This window comes from Agelaius tricolor, unplaced genomic scaffold (genome assembly GCF_023055355.1).
Source record: "Agelaius tricolor isolate 1412-34295 unplaced genomic scaffold, bAgeTri1.0.p SCAF_2, whole genome shotgun sequence".
Classification (NCBI taxonomy): domain Eukaryota; kingdom Metazoa; phylum Chordata; class Aves; order Passeriformes; family Icteridae; genus Agelaius; species Agelaius tricolor.
Genome location: NW_027269262.1, coordinates 72,629,036 through 72,649,038, shown reverse-complemented (window position 1 = coordinate 72,649,038; position 20,003 = coordinate 72,629,036). Strand labels below are relative to the sequence as shown.

Genomic DNA, 20,003 nt, shown 5'->3' with positions numbered 1-20,003 from the left:
TTTCCCAGCTGTAGCCCATTGGGGGTGAGGCTTGGCCACAGCCCCATTCCCAATTACAACAAACCATGTACCTACAAACTTATTTTGTCCCTAGCTTCAGAATGGGATAGAGTATTTTGATCATACTGCTTGGTTGGCTGGTTGCTGGTGATGTTCATAGACATGGCTACTGCTGTGTGAAATAACCACTGTTTTAGAGTGGCTGGAGAGATTCTAGCCTGAGCAACTTAAAAAAGTCTCCCTGACAAGATAGGTAATTATTAGCTGTAATGATTATGACTACTGCAACCCCAGTAAGATTTGAACCTTTCAGTGTTGGATTAACTGATGACAAACCTCTTCACCTTGTATGTAAACATATATGTAAACACAAGTTCCTTCTTTTGCATTACTTTCTGCCTTTAGGAACAATAGCATAAATAATTTTCTGAAAGCCCTGCTTCATTAAAACATAAAAACATAGATTACGTTGTCTTTTGGTTTCTTGGAAAAAAACTGGGACATGAGGAAATTGCTGTCTTGTATGATTTGGATATCTGCCTGTATCCTGTTAAATTTCTAGAGATAATTTTGCCAGCAAAGTGTCAGCACCAGTTAATGTTATATTAGTCAATCAATTGGGTGGACGTTACATTAGTTAGTTGCATTAGGACTTTAGTTGAGCTTCCTGCATTACATGGAAAAGACTCGGGAAAACTTAGAAATTTGAATTTGGTAATTTAAAGGTTACCAGTGCCTATCAGAGTGCTACAGACACAAAGCACTTTAGAGCATAACTGAAGGAGTTCTTCACCAGAGCCACAGTTGTTTGGCTGTAGATTGCTCTGTATATGAAGGGGAAAAAAAATGTACTGTGAAGTTTATTTCCTCTAAGGAAAATTCTGTCAAAAGATTATGTGACCTGTTCTGTGTAAACCTTGAAACTTCAAAAGAAAATCCAAGTTGAATTAAGAAGGTTTTTATAAAATTCCAGCATTTCACCTCTTAAGAAAAGACTGCACCATGTACTTTGAGACTTCATCACACATTCTCACGCACAAAATCAAGTACTGTTTTATATCAAATATAGATTGACAGCAGTGTTTTTCTGCATCTGTTCTGCCCACATAAGAAGCCAGCTTCGTAGAGCAAAAGTGTCCTGAGGCTTAAAGTTCTTATAAATATGAGAATTTAAATTTTTTATAATGGCAACTTTGGTATGGTATCCAGCTGTGAATCTGCTTATATATTATTTTCAGTTTTCACTGACCTTTTTTTATACAGCATATTCCAATATGTTGTCATACAAATTCCATGATTAATGCCTATTTACAAAAACTTATGTAAATATCTTAGAACTGAGTCAAACAATGTGCAAGTTAAACAGTGTGTTTCTAAATATTGGAATGACATATGCCGGGAGACTGTTGAGTTTGGGAGTGAATATTCTTCCAAAGCCAGATCAGTTTCACATGCTGCAAGGGATCATTATTTTAATAGAATTGGAGTGATTAGTTCTGTATTGTTAATATTTTATAAAGTTTACATGACTTTTCCTAGAGACAGTATCTATATGTATGAAATATATGCTAAATTACCTTTGCTTAATTGTTATAATTTTTGTTAGTAAAAGTTTTACAAGACCATGTTATAGTTTTTTTTGTGCTATGTGCCATATGTTTATGCAAAGAACAGATTATTTTTATCAAAGTCAATATACTGTAAATGATGTTAATTATTTTATTTGCAATCAGAACATTCTAAATGGTGAGAAGTTCAGTTCTGCTATGTTCTAAGTCTCAGTGGAGGACTTTGATGATTTTTTCCTTCACCTTGTTAAGAAAAGCTTCATCCTAAAATTAAGTTTTATTTTTTCCTTTAGGTGCAGCTTCTGTATGAACTGGCTGAGATCACAAGTAAAGTTTGGAATAAAATTCAGAGGAAAGGAGTTCTATATCAATCTGTATCTTCTGTCTATACTGAAACCATGACAGGACCTGTTCCTCCTAGCTCCCCTGTTAAAAGTAGCATTGGTACCATTCCACCAGATACCAGCACATACAGTCCATCTGCTGACATTGGAACCACTACAGAGGTATTTTTATTTCTTAAAAGAATGTGTTGTGTGAGTTCTGACCTACAAAATGTAGTGGTGTGCAGTCAAGGAAGAATCAGAAAAATCAGAAAGAGTAGTAGAGTCCAGGTGGCTTGCCCCAATAAACTAATGAACAGTACTTTATTACTTATTTTGGTGGAACAAAAGGGAGGAAAAAATATTTGCTTTATTGGGCTATATTTATTATTTGTTTTTATTGTTTCTCTTTGAAGTGAATGTGTATTATCTTGGGGCAGAAAACTGTGGTTAGTGTGTTCAGGTCAAGAAGCATAAGCCATTTTTCAAGTCCAGAATGAGCAGAATAGTAAGTGTTGTTTTGAAAATACCTCTGATACCTGTGCTGCTTGTGAGCTGTTCCAGGTAGTCAGCCAGTCACTCTGATGCTGGTCAGTAGAGAGCTGCTGTGTGTAAACTGCATTGGCAACCAGGAGAGGTACTGGGCTGTGAAGGCTTCCAAAGTTGGCATTGCACCCAGCTGTGTGCTCACCCCACCTCCATCCAGCCACTGTTGAACCACTGTGCCATCTATGACCTACTCCTGGAGCTCAGTCCAGTCCCCTGTCCCAGCTGTCCATGTCTCACACTGCTTTTGTGCCTCTGTCACACGAGCATTTGGGATGCATCTTCAGATATAAGATTGGCCACTTAGGTTTGTGTATTTCTGCTTCCTTAATTTATAACACTGTGTAACTGCCTGGAGAGATCTGGTACCTGATCATAGTGTCAGAGTTTGCTTGAGACTGTAAAGTATTCAAGGCAAGGGGAGGAGTCCCCTGCCACACTGAGGAAAGCAGGCTAATTCTTTTATCAGCATGAGTGCCGTGTTAAACTTCACCCATGAGTACCATTGGCCAGAAGTCACCAGGTAGCTGCTATAGAGTAGAATGGGTGATCACAGGAAGCTTTGCAACTGCACAGACATAGTATTTGTGGTTTTCTTAGTGCCCCTGTCAGGTTTACAAGTTAAAATAGTGAGTTGACCTTCTTTATGCTTCAAGAGCAAGTCAAAAATGTGTCAGATGAATTCAAGGTATACCAAGGTATCACATGTATTCAGTGCTTTGTTTTTAACATAAATCTGTAAGAATGTAGGGAGACTTTTCTGAATGTCTGGCTTTCAGTCTCAGGATAGCCCCATCAGCTTTAGGGACACCTCATTGAACAGTTCTGGAACACAAGCAGATATACAGTAATTTGGATTCTGATTGCAATATATATTCAGCATTTGGCCAAGACTGTCTTAGCCCTCTGTATAGTTTATATTATTTCTCAGGTTTGGAGAAGATGAAATGGTGATTGCTGGTGCCTACTTTTATATACATTGTACACACACCCCAAAGAAACAGCTGACATTAAAAAGTGTTTGGGCTAGAGTTTCAGTTCTTAAGTTGTTTCACTAAAATGTTTGTAGATTATTTGAATAGCCTTGTGTTTGGTGTATGTCTACATGTGCATGATTTTAATTGTGAAAAATATTGCCATGGATACAGAATTGAAGGTAAGTAATAATAGTAAGAAAACAATATGGTCACAAAAATAGTGGTTTTCCCCCTACTTACATCAAATTAATTTCTCATTACAATCAGAAACCACCAGCTTTATAAATAACAATTTGTTTTGATCATCTATATAGACAGCAGTATTTGGAGTACATATTGTACTTGGAGCATTAATTGAAACTACTCAGTGATGTTTTAATCCATATGTTACCGAGATTATTTTAGTAATATGGGTCCAAGTTCAGTGTTCATATCCTACCCTTTTGCAAAATGTTCTTCATCATTTATTTCATTTTCTTTGTATTCTCAAAAAATGTTATACACTGGCTAGAAAATTTCTTCTCCTAAAAATTGTAAATTATCTAAATGAAATTCAGTGAATTAGTGAACAAGGGACAATATTAGAATAGATTAATTAAATAATAATACATATTTCTGTAGGTTTGACTTGGGGAAATTTTCCAGAAGTTAGTTTTTTATCAGACTCTGTATTTTGTTTATATATTTCTATAGTTTTGAGCCTTGACATCTTGAAATGTGTCAAACAAAAACAGCCTTGCTGCCATAGCTATGGGATTTTTTAAGTTTAGAGATTTTATAGTTGCTATGTTTTGCTCTGTGGGAGACACATGATTATTTTTAAAGCTTCTTTCAGCTGCAACAGACTTGCTATAAAAGAAGAAAGCAAACTTGCACAACTATTTATATCAGATAGCAAAAAAAGAAAGAAAAAAAAAGGTAATTTGTTTATGTGATTTGTGAATGATTTATATTTTAAGCTGTGTCTAATTCTTTTCTTGCTGACAACTTGATGTGAGCAGCATGGTTTGATGTGGATAAAGCTACCTAGGCTTACTGACTTTTAGCCTGGGTGGTGGTCGAACAGGGAAACATGAGTGAGGCTTAAATACTGGAGGCTGGAAACAGTTAATCATTTTTACCATCCCTGCCTTGGAAAAGGTAAGGTAGTGCAGACTGCAACAGGCCACTTGTTACTGTTTACTTAAGTACAAACAGTGGTAGAAGTGTTTAGTCCTTGGGGAAACTCAGTGATTGAGCAAGAATGCAGAAGTTATTTTGATAAGGCATAGCATTAGTGTGGCCAAACTGTGATCATCCCTGAGCTTTAGGCAGGCCAAGGATGAAGGCCTCATATGTTTGGATCTTCCTGATGAACAAAGATAAATTCTGGTAAGAAAATAAACTCGGTATATTGGTCAATTTGCAACAATTGGTAAAAGAATTAAATTGTGTATTTTAGGACTTGGCATGAGAAGTTGTGGGAAAATAGTTCAGGGTTTCTGACTCTGGCTTGATTTTTCAGTAGATCTGGAAACAGAGCAGAAAAGTAATGCATAAACATATTTAACAATAACATGCTGGGTGCTGAAAATCCAAAATGAAAATTGAAACTGGATGAGAAACAAGAGTCTTTCGTCTCACTTCAGTTTCTTAGATTTTTACTGCAAAAAATTTCTGTGAATTTGAGCTTATAAAAAATATAAAAAATATGTCTGCTACTTCAGACCATCTGTCTTTCAGGCCCTTTGGCTTTGCCTAATGGTTGTGGTTACAGTACCATGAACAGAGGGCTAAGAGGAAATGCAGTCTCTTCCATTTGTTTGCCTCCCAAAGGACAGTCATACAACATGTTCTGTCTTCAGAGGAGCATCTACCACTGACAGAGGGTGTGGGCCAATTCAGCTGTTTACACAGGTTTTCACTGCAGAACAAACATGGGTAGTATGTTGAAGTTAAACTGTTGAAGGGGGCAGAGGCAGCACTGTGTCCCTCTGCCAGGGACAGGGTGTTGAGCAGCTGGGGCTGTCTCTGGAGCAGCTCTGCAGCTGCCATGGCTGCCAGCAGGAGATCGCTGCTGGACACCACAGCCCAACCCAGTTTTAGCTACACTGACCTGCTGCCACTCCAAGGGGGAGTAAGGCCAAGTCACCTGGAATTCTGGGGGAATGCAGTAACCCAAGCACAGGATTGTAGGTGAGGTGAAGCCCAAGGAGTTGAGGCCCTTGTTAGGATTTTCAGGCTGTGTGGTAGAATGAATTCCAAAGCCTGCCAATTGCAGGTCCAGCTTCTAATGATATGTCTGGGTTGGTATCTGTAACTCTAGGGTAAATGCTTTTCTTCAGAAATCTCACAAATACAGTTTTAAGTAACCTTGGGCCAAAATTACCAACTGACTGATTCTCTAAGAGGCATTATACATAATTTAATATCTTCAGAAAAATAATCCAAAAGAAGTGTGGGAAAATTATAGTGTGACTTTTCTTCACAGTAAAGTTATCTTTGTACTCAAACCACTAAATAAAAATAGGTCTCTGTGGAAAAAAACCCAAACAAAATGCATGAAACAGCTGAAAACGTTAAATTACAGAAATAAAGGAACCCAATTATAAAATTCAAAAATTACCATGGTGGCAATACGTATTTGCTGTTAAGTGTACCCCTTTAAGTTTAATCAGCTATTGTTTACTTCTTTTTCAACTATCAGAAATGTAGAGACCTGCCAAAATTTTAGAACAAAGTTGATTTTCATTCAAAATCCATTTTGGAACACATTCAGTGGGAGAGTGGAGGAGTGTGTGGAAGACAAGAATAGACTGTCTCTCATTCCCACCCATTCCATCACAATTTGTAAGTTACAGTTTGGCAAAATGAAGTGTGTTTATGGTACAAACAGAACTTGAAATATTCCTCAGATTAAAAAAAAAAAAAAAAAGAAAAGAAAAGCTTTTTATAGAATGCAGGGAATAGAGAGCCACAAATGGCTCCACAGAACATCAGCATTGTCAAGAACATTGGCTTGAACTGTAAATAAATATCAAAGTATTATTTTTCCCTTTCCTTACCTTAATTGGCTTTTATGTCTTGATACTTTGTGAAATCCATCTGCAGATCTCAGCACAGGGAAATTCTCTTTGGCTGGCTCCTTCCTTCAGATCTGCCGTGCTGAGGGGATCTGACCAAAGTACTGTTGACTCCACCATCTTTTTAGAGCTTGTGAGTTTTGATGAGAAAGGTCATCTCAGACACAGTGAAAGTCCAGCACTGAATCATCATCTTCTAGGGCAATCATTCAAAGGCAAATTGCAAAGGTGTGGGAAGTTGTTGAAAGGCAGAGTGTCAAAGAAGCTGTGTGGATGTTATACAAAAGAAACAGAGAGGAATTGATTGTCAGAAATTGAAATGATCAGAACTAATGCCATTCTCATGGTCATGAAAATCTCAAGTCATGAAATAGATTGAGGCTTCTCTGATGTCCTGTAAGAATGAGGACTTTGCAAATAGACTCGTTAAAACAGGAGATAGGATTCTCAAAGCATTGTGGTTTTGGAAGGATACATTTTTCACTCCAACCTTTCATTGCTTTCCAAGTGAGCAGAGCAGTTGAAGGGAGGCAGGCTAGTGTTTGCAGAGGGTTCACAGGGATAGTTGGGGACAGCAAAATGGCTGGGTTATGTCACTGTCTTATTTCTGGTGCCTGCCATTTCAGGAGAAGCAATAAGGACTAACACTGGTTAGCAATGGACAAGTGACTGCTCTCCCTATATCCTTTCAGTGGCTGGGGAGCTTGCAGGCCTGACACTCTCCAAGGCTGCTTTCCCCTTGGAACTTTTTCATTCCAAGGACAGGTGCTGGCATCCTTGAAGAAAACTGAATTTTGTTTACAATGTTGAAAAGATATTTACTCTCGTGTCACTGTCAGTCAGTGCTGCCTTGTAGGATAATTAAGTGGCACTGGAGAGAGTAGAGCTCTTTGTGGACATAGTAGGAAATAGGTTGCAAGGACACTGTTAGCAAATAGTATTAAGAGATGGAAATCTGGACAAAAAGGCCAGAGGCAGGAAGGATTTTGCTGGAGAAGCAAATAGGAAATGCAAGTCACAGCTTGTGAGAAAGCAGTTAACCTCTGCCCTGAATGTGTTATTTAGCAGGTTCTGCCTTTTTTTTTTTTTTCCTCATTTTGTTGGGTGCCATATGTTCAGTGTGCCACTCCAGTTTGGGAGCTAGATGCATCACAGTGAAATGAGCTATCTGAGGTTTCTCCATTGACATGTCCTGCTCTGGCAGGCATTAAATATTATTAGATACACAGCAGGAGACAGGTCCTGCTATATTTAATAATTAAATTTGCAGGCAGTGTAAGAGTAAAGCAGAAGAGGAAGAGTAAACAAACACTTAAAGCAAGAGGGTGATGCTAAGTCCATGACTTGGAGAGATATTTCAGGTGGGGTTGTGTGGGGAGGTTAGTTCACTTAGAATGTGATAGGGAGCAAATGCTTTTTGGACCTCAGGAGTCTAACAGTTTTTCCACAGATGATCACCTGTGGCTCTTCAGGTAATCTGTTCAGAGCTGTAAGCAATAATGCCTTATATAAGATAAATAAAAATAAATAGAAATATACTTATTTTTATTCATGCATTTTGATTCATGCAAAGCCACTGTCACTATAGATGATTGAAGGTGAACTGGATCTTAATTTTCATTGCATCACATCATATTACATCTGTTAAGCTGGTGCAGGTATTATAGTCTCATGTTTAGGTGTTATTTTCTTGAAGCATACACTGGTTAGTTGGACAAGCTTTCCCTTCCTCATATGAATGAGTATCTGGAATGCTAAGTTCTTTGAGTCAGCTATTGACAACGTAGATGGTTTCTGCCTAATTCTAGTATCACTGAGTTTTTCAAGGGCAAAGGTTACTGCATGCAGATAAAATGCCTTTGCTGTTTCTGGGTCCTCTTATAGTTTAGGAAACCTATAATTAAATTGTAGGCCTGAGTTGAATGAAAATGTGATTTGTCATCATAAATGTTTCCATATGAGTTATGTCATTAGGTTTGGGCTAGGTTCTACCCATCCAGAAAATAGATTGCTAACAGAACTTCCATACTTGCATTTTCCAGCCTTGGGCTGCAGAATGAGGCAAGTACTGTCAGACTTTAATTTTGCTACTGAAGGCGAGCTTTCCTGAGCATCTGAAGTTGAAACAAATTCTGAATCTTGTCTGACAGATTAAAATGGTTTCAGTCCAATTGTAGTGCTTATTGTGTAGATCTGTCTTCTGGGGAGTCTTCCATAGAAATAATCTTGGCTTTTAATTAGATAAATCTCAAACATGTTGTTCATCATATTTTACAATGCCTAATCCCACAAACCTTCAATGAAAGATAAGACTTTGGGTGTTTATTGGTCTGTTAATCTTAGAAACAGCTTGGTCTTAGTGGATCAAAGTGACTAAACCTTTTTCCTTTCTTTCTGCTTGAATGAAGAAAATTTACAACACATGGTGGAGTTGCAAGTGGAGATGCTTCTGGATATTCAGGAGCTTCTGGATGACATTAGTGACTTATGTGTCTCTTGCATTCAGTTTAATAGGCTGTAAACACTGGGGGCTGATGAGCAGTTATATGTTTGTTTCTTTCTTTCCCTATCTGGAAGATGCAACAGAGGAGCAGGTTGAGGTCCTTTGGCTGGTAAATATTATCAGAACATGCCTGCATTGCTCTAATAAGCCCACATAACAGAATTTTCAGTATAGCTTTCATTTGTCATCATCTTCTCCTAAAACATTAATCTTTGTGTCTTCTTTATTGAGCCCTTAACATTTTAGGGAGGAAACAGAGATAACTGATGGCACAGAAGCTTCCACAAGCTCATTTGTCAGTATTTCATACATTTAAGAATATTACAAGTGACAATAATTTTTTAAACAGAAGTATTTAGAAAGTGGCAAATAAAATATTGCCAATTCTTACAGAAAGCTATTATTTTCTGAACTTTTTTTTCCAAAATTACAGGGAAGCACATACAAGGAGGGGAAAATGGCTCAAATGCAGTGTGTACATAGTGTAGGTGTTATGGCCTTGCTGGGCAGCTCTTCATTTGGTGCTTCCAGTGACTCTTCCTTCTTTTGCCTTTCAGATATGTGCAAGCCTCCATATCCCTTTTGCTATTGCATCTCCAAATATTCCTTTAGCCTTTGTTTTAAATTGATGATAGTGGTTCCATAGTGTAGCATTAATAAGGCAAGTGTGCTATGCCAAGGAGACCTGTCATAAAACCCTACAGTTTTACCATTCAGTCTTTGCCATAGTCTGTTGTCTCTACCAGAGAAAAGAGAAAAATACTTGGTTTATTTTTTCCTGGTGTTACAAATGGCTTAATTCAAATATACTAGTTGGGAATCTGTATTTCTATAGTTTGTGCATCCATATCAGTGAGTTAGAAAAAAACCCCTGAAGTGGTGAAAAGCAATACTTCTTTTTTCCTCAGCTATTGCTTTTGTTTTGTAGGGTGATTCTCTTCAGGGTGGTGATGATTCTCCATTCTCAGACTCCATTACGTTGGAACAAACAACAAGTAATATTGGAGTTTCAAGTGGACGTGTCAGCCTATGGATGCAGTGGATGTTGCCAAAAATTACTGTAAAATTGTTTGCTCCTGATCCTAGAAATAATGGCACAGGTATTTTGCATTTTTCTGCCTAATAAACTATTTTAACTTCCATTTGAATTCCTGATGTACTGTTTTAAATAGCACACCCTATTTTACAGCACAGTATTATCTATTCAGATCTTGTATCAACATTACTGAACACTATAACACAGAAATAATGGGTTGGAACTGTATTTTAAATAACAGCAACAAAATGTAGTTGGGTTACTGCATGCAAATTAGAATTCAGTGTTGTTCTTTGACATAAACTTTCCCCTCCACGTTGACAGATGATTAAGTTAAATTGGAAATAAGTTAATTAGTGTCTGTAGAGTGCTGCATTTATTGCCTTAGAACCAATCCTGCTTCATTTTGATATGATTTAGTCATATATTTTGTGTATGTCCGTATATAGTCCATTCTAGTTTAATAGTGGTAATTTCAAATTTCAATTTAATATAATCACCATAATATAATCATTAAAGTTAAAGGAAGTTTAATGCAGGGTTCAGAGGAGAAGTTTCAACTACTGTGTTAAAAGGTAAAATATGTGTTGTGCATAGCTTATCTTTTTTTCTCTTTGGGATGTAGTTGAATTATCATTCAAGAGTAATTGTTTGAAAGAAACTCAGATTCCATAAACTGCAGGACTTCATTTTTTTTTTCTAGGAAATACTGCTGCTTAGCTATTAACATTATTGCCCATAGAAATGTGAAAAAATAAAGTGACTAATTTTTAAGGCTAGTTTTCAAGAAATTTACTTGTACCTTTGATTTAAAAAAAACTAATTGTACAAGAGAAAGAAAAATTTAGAATAATTAGAGTAAATATCTTGGCAAATATTTTTTTCTTTTTTTCCCCCCCCCTAGGAATTATGCTATAAATACCTAAACTAGAAACCCCTTATATGTATTTCTCAATATATTTTTATAGAAAAGTTTGGATTCTAGTGTGGCACTTGAATCAAAAAGTGCTTTATGAGAAAACTCTGAGTAGAAATAGCATCATCCTATTTACAAAATGTAGCATCTCAGGTATATTTCTTGTTTAAAATCCTTCAGGTTTCAGATTAATAACTAGTAATTTTTATTTTCTTTGACTATTGCAGAAGTCTGCATTGTCAGTGAATTAGAGGATCTCAGTGCCTCAGTGGATATGCAGGATGTCTATACCAAAATCAAATGTAAAATAGAAAGCTTCAATATTGACCATTACAGAAACAGGTAATTCCTGCAAGTTGTGTTGCTTTGATTTCGGGCTGAAAGACAAAGGCAGGTGGTGTATTCGTTTTTTTCCTTCTTAATTCTTAACTTAATTTAAGGTAGATATTCAATTTCAGTTAAATTATTTTAACCTTTTAACTAATAAAAATCACAACTGTGTTTCCTCAGAATTAGATCTAATTTCAAAGAAATACATAGAAATCATTGCAAATTTAGGAGAGTGGTTTTTTCACACTTACTGCTCTCTTGACCCATTAAAAGAAAATAGTTTAGCTTAACTTTAGAATGGGAAATTCCTGAAATATTGGTTCATGATGTGTTAGCAAGTGCCATTATTTAATGCTTTATGCTATGTTACTCTTGCATGCTGAAGAGAAACAACTCCATTTTTCAGCAACATCTGTTCCTGTGGCAAAGCAGCAGTTAATGTAATGAAGAGAGCTGAGCTGATGGTCTCTGCTGTGTCACATGGCACAGTGTTGTGCAGACACCTGAGTAAAACTTCAATAATTAATCTCAAGCAGTGCATCATCAATATTGTGTGTATTCACTCTGCCTTCCCACTCTGCAAATTCTGTTGTCTGGATAATTTGCTGCACCAAGGTGACTGTGTCTCTTGGCACCCAGGCACACGGCTCTGTAGAATGGCATGTGCCATCTTCTAGTTTTTGTTGGCCATGAACACACCATTCTTGACAGAGAGAGAGCCTGTGCAGGCTTTGATCACCTAGGGTACTATTTGCCATTAGAGATAACAAATTCCATTAGGAATTAAGAGATTAGGAGAAAATAGAATAGTTATGTTACTCTTTGAGTGGAAAAACATAGTTAAAAGCTTCAGCATGGCTGTTGGCATTGAAAATAACTAAAGTATTTAGGAGCATAAATTGTTTTGACTTGGGAACCAATGTCTGCAAGGTCTTATTGAATGCTTATTGTTCCCTATGTACAATAGGAAGGAGATTTTCTATTAACTTAGCAATGTTACCATCATTTCTTTATGATTTTATTCCTGATGAGCTATCTTAAAAATTATTTTGATTCCTTTCTGGTTGCCTACATTACAAATGTAGTTATTGTTTATATATAATATAATATTTTCTAATTAAAATTTGTATTTTTTTTAAATCTTTTAAAATCATGTCACCATGCAGGAGTGCTGAGCATGTCCTGGGGGGCATCAGGCACAGCATCACCAGCTGGGCAAGGGAGGGGATTGTCCTGCACTGGGCGGCCTCACCTTGAATATTGTGTGAAGTTTTGGGCACCACAATACAAGAAAGTTATTAAACTACTAGAGAGCATCCAAAGGAGGGCAACAAAGAGGGTGAAAGGCCTTGAAGGGAAGCCATGTGAGCAGCATCTGAGGTCACTTGCTCTGTTCAGCCTGGAGAAGAGGACACTGAGGGGAGACCTCATTGCTGTCTACAACTTCCTCATGAAGGAAGGAGGGGCAGATCTAATCTTTTCTCTCTGGTGACCAGTGACAAGACCAGAGGGAACAGAATGAAGCTGTGCCAGGGGAGATTTAGCTTGGATATCAAAAAAAGATTCTTCACCCAGAGGCTGCTTGGGCACTGGAACGGCTCCCCACGGAAGTGGTCACAGCACTAAGCCTGACAGGGTTGAAGAAGCATTTGGACATCTTGAGGACATGGTGTGGCTCCTGGGGATGGTGCTGAGCAGGGCCATGAGTTGGACTCGATGATCCTTATGGGTTCCTTCCAACCCAAGATACTCTATGACTCTGTGAAATCCCAAGAGATATTTGAAATATCTTAACAAACTTTAGGGGAAACAAACAAGCAAAAAAAAATCCCTAAAAAACCCCAACAAACTCAAAACTTACTCCACTTGACAAAATTGTCACTGTTCTCATTTATATTTTCTAATCTATTTGGAGTACCTTTCCTGTGTGCAAATCTCTGTGGACTAAAACTAAAGGAGAGAATAGATAAGGTGAACTTTCTGTCTTCCAGGCCAGGGGGAGATTGGCAGTCAGGACATTTTGAAGGAATTTTTCTACCATGCAGAGAAAAACTTTTGGTGAGATTTCTGTAGTAAACTAAGGTGCTTATCTGAATAACCGTTCTTAAGCAAATTACCTCACTTTATTCTCCTATGTATTAAAAAGAATGGTTACAAGAACTGTACAAGGCACATTTTAACACTTAAAAGCTAACTTTTTCTAAATAAAACTGATTTTGTAACATATGAATACAGATTTGCATTCGCAGTGTCTTCGTTCTTGTAATCTTTCTCCTCATTCTGTTAAAGCTGTCTGCTGAAAATCCAGGGTAAGTCTCTACACACAAGATTTTGCTATACTTTTATTCTCATGTGTCTTGACCTCTTGCTGTAGGTTGTCCTTTCACATAAAATTTTACAGTTACCTTTTTTAATCTCTTTTTTTTTTTTGTTGTTTGATCTGATTGAATTTCAGCTTTCTAGGAAAAGATATGGTATAAGTTTATCTCGCAATTACATCGAAACACACAAGCTAAATGTAAACAATTTTTTTTTGCTTACAGCAACTTTTTTTCTTTTTTTTTTCTTCCTATCTCCCATGCCTCATTCATTACCTCAAGCCTTGGGGAAGATTCTTGGTCTCTGGGGCAATATGGAGGCGTGTTCCTTTCCTGTACTGACAAGCTGAACAGACGTACCTTGTTGGTTCGACCTATCAGCAAGCAGGATCCTTTCAGTAACTTCTCTGGCTTCTTTCCTTCTGTAAGAATATTATTAAAATTTTTGAATACAGAACTTTCACTAATAAATGCCAACAAAAAAAGAGAAAAAACTCTTAATTTCTTGTCATCTAATTTTTTTTTTAACTGAGCATATTTCTCGGTGATATTATGTAACTTGTGCTACCTTTCCACCTCATCCTTTAGTAATAGTTGTCATTTTTTAGTAGATAAGGGAATGAGGGTTGATGATTCACAACCTTGTACATAAACAACAGACCACTGAAATCAGTGAGATTCATTTAAATTAGAAGTGAGCACACACAGTATGTTTGAAGGCCAAATATGTAAAAGCCAGTACTAAATGCTGCATTTTTTAGTGTAATTCTGATATCTACTTAGGGATTTAAGTACTTGTTATTACTGCACTATACCTTTATGCAGACTTATAAAATAGCTTCTCTAATTACATAATGCAACAATTAGTAGTTCCATATTTGAGTCTTCCTTTTAAATGCTTGGAAGATTACTAGCTCATTCAGAATATCTCAATGTCAGAGATTTAAGTCATTTTCTTTTCGCCTCTTTATCCTTGAAGTATGTGACATTGTGTTATGAAATTGGCCTCTTTATCTGTGGGTCTATGGAATTACTTTATGTTAGTGAAAGTTCTGGATGGTCTGATTTATTTTCATCATGAAAATCGATTGGGAGTTCTTTCTCTTACTCTGTTTGTTTCAGTTCTTATAGTAAATAAATTTACCAGTTTGTTTTAATGAATTTAATTTTAAAGGCTTCCAGTTTTCCACCATTTAAACTATGTATCCTGTGTATTTAAGAAAGATGTTGTTCTTCTGCTAGCAATGTTTAATTTTATTAAATTGATTTCTGTCAAATTTAACATGCTGAAAGAAGCAGCTACTTTCAAAACATAGTTGCCTTTTTTTGTGTTTGAAAGAAGCACTTACTTGCAAATCATAGTTGCTTCTTTGTGCTTACATGATTAAAGCTGATATTTAAATAATCTTAAAGAATTCTGCCAACATGTTTATTACATTGTTAATTTTTTTTTTTTACATTTTTCCATTTATAATAATGAATAAAATTTTTCTAAGGTAACATGTAAACTCTCCTATCCATCTTGGGGGAGCTAAGGATTTAATTGTCAACTTTAGCAAGACAAATCTGTCTTAAGTAAAGGAATCTGGTATTTTTAAGTACAACACAATGTCTAATGAAATTATGTGCTTTAGTATGTGGCACAGCTATTTTCATTAAATACTCTGAGGTGATAAGGCAAAACCAGTTCAGTACTTTTTAGGTGACTATGGGTGGTTTATACACCCATGTGGAGCTGGGGTGAAGCTGTCTTAGTACCCAAATGATATTTTAACAGCTATGGTGTCTGCACTTACAGAAGGAACAATGCAAAGGGAGTGAGATCTACAAATGTTTTAAATGAAGGAGGAATCAAAATATGTAACTGTGTTAAAAAATATCAGAAAGATTTGGTAAATTTAGTTTCTTGAATAAATGAGGGGTTTTTTTGACTGATTAGATGTGATTTTTGTGAAACATAATTAATTAGAAAAGAACAATATGTTCAGAAATCTGTGGTTTTAGATGACCCAATGCAGAGAAGTGTGAAAAAACTGAAATGAAAGGTGTTTTGGTTTTTTTTACTGTTAGAAGACTGTAGAAAGCTACTAAAAATACAGAATCCTAAATAACCAGAAATATGGTAATTGATGAATGTTGCATGTAGATTTTTGCAGCTATTTATTTTTTTATTTATTTTTCCTTGAAACAGACAACTGCAAAACTTTTAGATGGTTCACACCAGCAGCATGGATTTCTTTCTCTCACTTATACCAAAGCTGTGACAAAAAATGTCCGGCACAAACTGATATCAAGAAATGAACGAAGAACGTTCCATAAGCTGTCAGAAGGTCACACTGATGGTTCTCCTCATTTTCTCCATGAGATCCTTCTCTCTGCTCAGGCCTTTGATGTGGTCCTCTGTTTTCCTTTGCTAAATGCAATTGCAAGCATTTTTCAAGCCAGGTTACCAAGGAGTCAGAAGGAGAAAAGGAAGTCACCAGGTCAACCAATGCGGACTCACGCTCTGACTTCCCGCAACCTGCCTCTGATTTATATCAACACAGGTGTGATAAGAGTCTTCTTCCCCAAAAATGAGGAAGATCATCATATTGCAGAAGGTACAGTATTTTATTTTAGAGATTTTTTGCTGTTCAATATTGTAGACAAATACTCAGTTAAATCACTGACCATTGCTTCAGTTTTAAAGGTCAGAGTTAGGAAACATCTAACATTCATGCTACTTCTCTGCACATTTGCTCTAAATTTCCTTTTAGCTCTTTATTTGATCCTTTTTTTGGTACCTATAGAGTTTGCTTTTCAAATGTGATTATAAAGAATGGTCAAAAATTGTGGAAAGAGAGTTTAACCCAGTTCTGCAGTGGTGATTCTGTGTCAGCTTACACAACACTATGCAGTGTTCCATAGACACCTGTCCCAGCAGTGGAGTGTAAACAGGGAGCCTTAGCTCTTGTGGACATTGACAACTGGAAAACCATGTGGTAGTAAAGCAAGTAGATAGTTTTGTTTGGAAAATATTATTAAAATGTACCTTATGAATGATGCCCAACAGATGATGCAGTTTAGCATTTTAGTTGAAGCTATTCCAGCTCTCTTGTGCAAGAGGCTTTCAGGTATTTACAGAGTTTGGGTAGTGTAAGATGTTCATAAATAGCTATTTGATGGATGGATAATACTTTATCTGTAAAATATTGTTTTCCCTTTGTATGTAAAAATATATTTACATCCCTATTACAGTCTTTATATATAAATAGAGATGCTGATGTTAAAATTAGACCATGTAATAGCTAATAGGAGGATATTCACTTCTCACAATTCTTCTAGAGATTTAAAAAAAGTTGTGTTTTACTAATATCAAGATATATTTACACAAGTTCAGTAGGTATAGAGCATTTTTTTTTTACCATTATGTACAACACACAATATAATCCTAAGAGTATAGTCTTTAGATTTTTCTCATAACCTAATTGCAAGAAATGCACACAGTGAGAATTTACACAGATAATTTTTTTGCCAGCATCCTCTACAATTTTCCAACTGGGATTGCTGAAAACACAGGAAGATAAAATTAGACTAGCTTTCTTGGCAAGAAAGAATTATGATTCTAGTTGGAAGGGAGTTCTAGGGCATGCTGTCAAGGAAATCTTTTGGAAAAGTATGTTTTTGTAGCTCTGTAACTGTATACTTCATTAAAAAGAAATTATAAAAAAAACCTTTGTCTTTTTGCTGTTTCTTGCTTAAGAATGCCTGCAAGGAACAGAATTGCCATGGTTAATGGCAATGTAGGAGGAAAAATTATGCTTTTAAATCAAAATGCTAATGATTACCCTAGTTAATAAGAAAGCCAGGTACACTCTTCCACTGGAAAACTCTGAAGTAGCATCACTACAAAAATTGGTACTGTTCTTTCATTTCTTCTTTCACCTCACATTTTCCCAAAGTCTCATTTGTTTATGAACATGAAATAAACTGCTTCCCTCTTCTCCTGCTTATTGTCCTCAAGAACAATAGAAATTAGAAACAATAAGGAGCAAGAGTTGAATGAGGCCCACATCTCTGTTGGGTTAGGTCAGAAGAGTGACATATCTTCTGGAGATACACCTCCATAAGATCTTCATTCATCATTTATTGACTGTGAGAGATTTTCAATCTAGTAAGACTTGTGCGTTTCAATTTGTCATCACTGCAGTAAAAGCAGAAAAATTATTTCAGTTTCTCTTCCAGTCAGTTGTCTGCTGTTCATACCCTGTGCATACTGATAGCTACAAAAACTATCCTTCTCCCAGACTCCACAAGTAATTATGGCTTTACATGTATAGTTTAAAAAAAAAAGCAAATCTGTTGTTTACTTGCAACTTCCACAATGAACTGTGGTAGACAAGCACTGAAATAATCAAAATCATGTTTCTTCTTCTGAGGAATTTGCATACATGCATGCATGACTACACCCACACAATTTTATAGTATTTTAGTTTCACAGTTTTTGCAGCAGCACCAATTAACATTTCTTTTTTGTGGTCGATTTGAGGGCAGCATTCTATCCTTGGCAATAAGCAATGCTGCTTTCTCTGAGTTTGATTTGTTAACACATCAGGTGGTGTTCCAAGCTCCGGCCAACAGCCCACACTTACTCAGCCATGAAGTAAAGGTAACTAAATATATGAAAGCAATATATGACAAGTAGGAACAAGAATTACTGCATAGCAGAAGACTATGAGTAAAAATTGTAAATTGCCAAAAACTGATAAGAAGTTGTAAAGACAGAAAAAAATCCACATCTGGCTGGTTTGAGGACAATAGCAACTCTTTCTTGTACGTACTAGGAGCAAAATATCAGGAATCACTATAAAGGACATGATGAATTTGTTGATAGTGAAAAAGAAAAGGCAGCACACTGAATAAATGTATGTCCTGCATTTGTAGAAGTGATATATTCTTGTCACATGAGCATGACTCTCTACTTTGAAGTCTGTCATAACATATGGTCTGTAACATCCTCCTCACTTACTATTAAAGTTTCAAATCAGTCAGGCTGAGTAAGTTGTGCTCAGAGATCTTGGTCTTCTGAGGCTAATTTTTAACACACCTTGGAAAAACAGATTTTAGACAGCTGAAGGTTTATCTAGTAAAATGAAAAGTGTAATGTTCAAATAAAATTAAGACAGGTAGTTTTATTGTTCTCCCTCAGAGAACATAAAGGAAAAAATATTACATGATTCAGTTAATAAAGAATTACATATTTTTTACATATTTTTTACATAAAACAAATAAATATGGTTTTATGTGAAATTAGATGTTAAAAAACATCTGATTTCCATTCTTCATTGTGGTTTCAATTCTTAGTTGATAAAATGTTTGCAAAGATTTGATATGCTTAGACATTTCTAGGGAGTTTGACATTTTGTCTCATGGTATTTAATTTAAATACATCCCCATACTCTCTCTGTGGAAATGTTAAATGAATTAAAATGGCTAACCAGGAATCTAAAAAAAACCCACAAAAACTCATCAATTGGGAATAATAAATGAAATTGGTGTTTAATAGTCTGAAAGTAAATATAAAACCATTATCGCTATCATCAGCAAATGTTGGAAAGCATTTCCTGAGGCCAAGCATCTGGGTTACTGTGCTTGCATAATGCTTGTAGAAAGTACAGTAAATCTTCTAAAGCTAAAGTTATAAATCAGGGAAGGTTTACACAGACTGGGTCTTCAGGGCTGGAGAGACTATCCTGGGAAACGGGCTGAAGCAGCTTGTGGGTCACAGTGGACTGAGGGAAAAGAAATAAGGGAGGTAGCTGTACTTCTGCATATGGCAGATGCTGGAATATCATGTCCAATTTGCTTTCTGTTGTAAAACTGGGTATTGATAGAAGTAGAGAGGGTGCTGAAAAGTATCAAAAATGTTAAGTGCTAGACAAGGAGGCTTAAAAGGAAGGATTAAAAGAGCATAATGTATTTAGCTCAGCAAAAAGATGACTGAAATGAGTGAATAAAACCAAATGAGATTGTGAACATCTTCACCCTTGAGTCTGTAAGATTTTCCTGGATTGTACTTATATTGTAAGTATAAAGTAATGTATGTACAGTATTATATTGTAAATATACTTAAATTGTAAGTATGTTTTTAAAATGTAGCAGAGATGTTTTTCCCCTCAAATTTTTAAATATCTGCAATGACTGTGATTGTTTACTACATTACTCCCATATTTTGAAAAGTGTGGTTAATGAATGGAGATATGAATTCATATGATCTCTTAGAAACCAGCTGATAATATTAATGTCTGTGATTCTTTCTGATTTAAGATTGGCTTATTTATTGACCTACAGTAAACTGTACACGAAAGGTCCATGCCCAGCCTTGAAAAAATTTCCTAAAATACTTACACAGCAGAGACTGTTATGGGTAGCCCCGTGCTTATTT

General features: G+C 36.1%; 1 protein-coding gene across 8 annotated transcripts in view; it reads left to right on the top strand.

Annotated features, from left to right (window-relative positions):
* The window catches only part of VPS13B (vacuolar protein sorting 13 homolog B), a 434,621-nt gene that overhangs the window by 238,060 nt on the left and 176,558 nt on the right, over nt 1–20,003 (top strand). For 7 of the 8 annotated variants that reach the window (XM_071421508.1, XM_071421509.1, XM_071421507.1 and 4 more), the window contains 5 exons: nt 1,862–2,074; nt 9,908–10,079; nt 11,159–11,273; nt 13,862–14,003; nt 15,771–16,179. In XM_071421508.1, coding sequence (XP_071277609.1) covers nt 1,862–2,074; nt 9,908–10,079; nt 11,159–11,273; nt 13,862–14,003; nt 15,771–16,179 — 1,051 coding nt within the window. Of the gene's footprint in view, nt 1–1,861; nt 2,075–9,907; nt 10,080–11,158; nt 11,274–13,861; nt 14,004–15,770; nt 16,180–20,003 lie in introns of those variants that run through there. The other variant, XR_011678368.1, reaches the window with a different exon arrangement.